This window comes from Rhagoletis pomonella, unplaced genomic scaffold (genome assembly GCF_013731165.1).
Source record: "Rhagoletis pomonella isolate Grant_MI unplaced genomic scaffold, Rhpom_1.0 Rhpom_scaffold_00003, whole genome shotgun sequence".
Classification (NCBI taxonomy): domain Eukaryota; kingdom Metazoa; phylum Arthropoda; class Insecta; order Diptera; family Tephritidae; genus Rhagoletis; species Rhagoletis pomonella.
In genome coordinates, this window is record NW_023458557.1 from 45,598,167 (window position 1) to 45,602,326 (window position 4,160).

Here is a 4,160-nt window from a genome sequence, read left to right on the forward strand (position 1 = left end):
ATCAAAAAAATATATATACACGTCTGTCCGTGTACACGATAACTAGAGATATCTCAACGAAATTTGGTATGTAGGTTGCCCTTTATCCAAGGTAAGTTGGTATTAAAAAATAATATAAAAAAAACTTTTTAATATACAACGCTTTTATAAATGGACTAAAAAGTAGAAAATAATACTTCTCAGTCCCATAGAATTTGTTTTGATAACTTTTGATTTTGAAATTTTAGCAAAAGTCATTATAAACAATCTATGAAATTGAAAATGAAAAGCGTTGGGCGCATGTAATACACTTGAATTGATATGAAAAGTAATATATGAATGTATGTATGTGGGTATATGAATAACGACCGCTTAAAATCGATTTCAAAGTTCTACTTTCGCTGTAGAAATTTTAGGTCTACGTTATGTAGTTTGACTATTGTCAATTAAATCGAATGCTTTGTATTGCATGCGCTCCACGTTTTTCATTTTCATAGATTGTTTATAATGACTTTTGCTAAAATTTCAAAATCAAAAGTTATCAAAACAAATTCTATGGGACTGAGAAGTATTATTTTCTACTTTTTAGTCCATTTATAAAAGCGTTGTATATTAAAAAGTTTTTTTTATATTATTTATTTTCTACTTTTTAGTCCTGTCTGAATAAAATTTTGCAATAGATATTAAAATAATTCAACGATATTAATAGAAAGGTGCACACACATGCATTTACATATGTATGTACATACAAGCGAGCACCAATTAATTTTATTTAAAGAAATGGCGTGTCGTCTATTTCCGGTGTAGCAAACGTAGTACATAGGGCGACATCTAGATGTCATCTACCTCGCCCTATTCACTATGCTTTTTTATAGGAGCTTTTCAAAGCTTTGCTTTATGGTGTCGGACACACAACATTGAAAGTTTCTGGAACACAACATTGAAAGTTTCTGGAACACAACATTGCAAGTTGATAAAAGCGTTGTAAAATCTTATATCTGAACAATCAGTTGTATGACCGCTATAGGTTATAGTGACCCGATCTTTGTAATTTTTACTCTAAGTTTTCTGTTGATAATAAGTAGAAGTAATGCAAAATTTCATATTCCTAGCTGCATAAATGGAGAAGTTATAACGAAAAATCTCATGTCTGAACAATCAGTTGTATGGGAGCTATATGTTATAGTGGTCCGATTCTTCCGGTTCCGACAAATGGTTAATACTTTATAAAAATACACCCACCTACCAAATTTGATCCGGATATCTCGAAAACTGAGACACTAGATTACATACAAACAGACGGACAGACAGACAGACGGACATGGCTAAGTCGACTCAGCTCGCCGTTCTGATCATTTAAGTATACATTTTAATGGGTCTATCTCTTCTTATGCTGGTACTTACAAACATCGGACCAAAGTTATAATACTATTTCATGCTCATGAAAGGTATAAAAAGGCATTATAACCACTGTTGAACTAAGACTGCTTTTACACAGTTCAAGTATTGAATTCAATTCTCCTCGCATGTGGAAGAGAGGGGGTGAGTAGAAAAGTGACGAGTGCACATGCGTCTGTACCGTCAAGTCGTTTCAACTTTCGTGCTTTGCTTTTGGCATTTTCGTTGCTTCCCATTTAAAGAACCAAAAACTTGAATTCAACAAAATTGAAACGTGTAAAAGCAAATAGAAAACACAAAATAGAATGAGCAAGAATTGCTTTCAAGTACTTGAATCATGTAAATAGGGTGTAAGTTAAATTTTAGATATTCTAGCAATACTAGTTCTTTGTGTTTGTGTATTAGCTCACCTGGTATTCAATATCACAGCCCACAAGCGTTATGTTCAGCAGAACAAGGGATGGAAATGCTGTAACCATGTACACAAGAGTAGTTATTATTCTCTCCACATAACTTCCTCCTGTGACAGTAGTCATTAAATATACGCAAAATGTTATATCGAGTGTGGAAATAAATGTTACGAAAATCAAAATGACACCATATAGTGTACTTATGTGCTCAGAGCAAAGTAACAAAAGTTCATCGTAGACTACTAGGCAATCTTGCAAATTTTCCAGGTCGATATCGCTAAGTCGATTATGCCGATACAACTTTTCTTGAACTGTTACCATCGAAGCGTTAACAGAGCTCAAAAGGCTGGAAACCATTTCAATTATGAACCTATAAAACGCCAGCGAGAGTGACGACTTGAAGTAATGTATTTGAAGTCCGATCCATGGTTCAAAATTCCACATACGAGTAATAGCGCACGCACTAACGACCGACAGCGGCAATATCAGCTGCGATATCAACATTTTTCGTCGATCATAGGAATCGAATCGTTCCGATAAATGGACACAATATGAAATGATTTGAAAATGCGAATGGCTCATATTGAGCAGCCAAGTATTTGTCAAAAATTGCACTGTCATGGCAGTCGAAGTAAACAGGAGCCAGTAATTCACTTCCATATATGAATGTTCTTGTTTGAAGTACTCATCTCGTCTGATCACTAACACTCCAATTGCGAGCACATACAAAAGCTGCCAACTACAGTGTGCTGCATAAAAACTCCATCCTGTTCGTAAAATATATTTATTTTCCCCCGAACAGTAGAGTATGGGTATTATGCCCAGGCACCTTAGGGGCTTAATGTAGAAGCGAAGCAATCGTGTAATATTTGTTGTCGACATTAAAATATATCAAGTTGATGGCTAACACACATGTACATACATATACCGCTTACAAACATTCATACATATGCATGTATAAAGAAAAACTTTGTGCAGTTGACCGTCCGATGTGAAGTGCCAGAATGAAGTGGTTCTGCCGTCTTGGGTCTAACTGAACTACTCACGCGTTATGTGTGGTGAAGTGTATATGTGTGTTTAAATTGAAGTTTATGTAAGTTAAATTAGTTTACCTATTCTTATATCTTGACAAGCCAAACAAACAGTAAATATAAGTACAGCACACCCTCGGTAAAAGCAACCGTCAAAATGTCAAACCGTTGCGTTGATTGAGGTTGTTGCAATAATTGCGCCTTGAGTAGAAATTTGAGATGAAGAACAAAAAATGAAAAATAAAGCAATACGTTGGCTTAGTTCGCAAACGTGCTAAGTCCACTTTTTATGTAAGTTGAGATTTTGATGCAGTAAGATAGCATAACTGAAAATACATCATTACCAAAAAAGAAAATTACCGTAATGTCGTTTTTACTTTTTGTTATGCATTGGTACGCAAATGTGCTAAGTCCAAAAAAATCAAAAAAATATATATACACGTCTGTCCGTGTACACGATAACTAGAGATATCTCAACGAAATTTGGTATGTAGGTTGCCCTTTATCCAAGGTAAGTTGGTATTAAAAAATAATATAAAAAAAACTTTTTAATATACAACGCTTTTATAAATGGACTAAAAAGTAGAAAATAATACTTCTCAGTCCCATAGAATTTGTTTTGATAACTTTTGATTTTGAAATTTTAGCAAAAGTCATTATAAACAATCTATGAAATTGAAAATGAAAAGCGTTGGGCGCATGTAATACACTTGAATTGATATGAAAAGTAATATATGAATGTATGTATGTGGGTATATGAATAACGACCGCTTAAAATCGATTTCAAAGTTCTACTTTCGCTGTAGAAATTTTAGGTCTACGTTATGTAGTTTGACTATTGTCAATTAAATCGAATGCTTTGTATTGCATGCGCTCCACGTTTTTCATTTTCATAGATTGTTTATAATGACTTTTGCTAAAATTTCAAAATCAAAAGTTATCAAAACAAATTCTATGGGACTGAGAAGTATTATTTTCTACTTTTTAGTCCATTTATAAAAGCGTTGTATATTAAAAAGTTTTTTTTATATTATTTATTTTCTACTTTTTAGTCCTGTCTGAATAAAATTTTGCAATAGATATTAAAATAATTCAACGATATTAATAGAAAGGTGCACACACATGCATTTACATATGTATGTACATACAAGCGAGCACCAATTAATTTTATTTAAAGAAATGGCGTGTCGTCTATTTCCGGTGTAGCAAACGTAGTACATAGGGCGACATCTAGATGTCATCTACCTCGCCCTATTCACTATGCTTTTTTATAGGAGCTTTTCAAAGCTTTGCTTTATGGTGTCGGACACACAACATTGAAAGTTTCTGGAACACAACATTG

General features: G+C 33.6%; 1 protein-coding gene across 1 annotated transcript in view; it reads right to left on the reverse strand.

Moving 5' to 3' along the window:
• The window catches only part of LOC118736252 (gustatory and pheromone receptor 39a-like), a 13,686-nt gene extending 11,017 nt beyond the window's left edge, over nucleotides 1-2,669 (reverse strand). Inside the window, exon 1 of the mRNA XM_036466345.1 lies at nucleotides 1,788-2,669. Within this exon, the coding sequence (XP_036322238.1) occupies nucleotides 1,788-2,669 (882 nt within the window). The remainder of the gene's footprint in view (nucleotides 1-1,787) is intronic.
• Nucleotides 2,670-4,160: the final 1,491 nt, after the last annotated feature.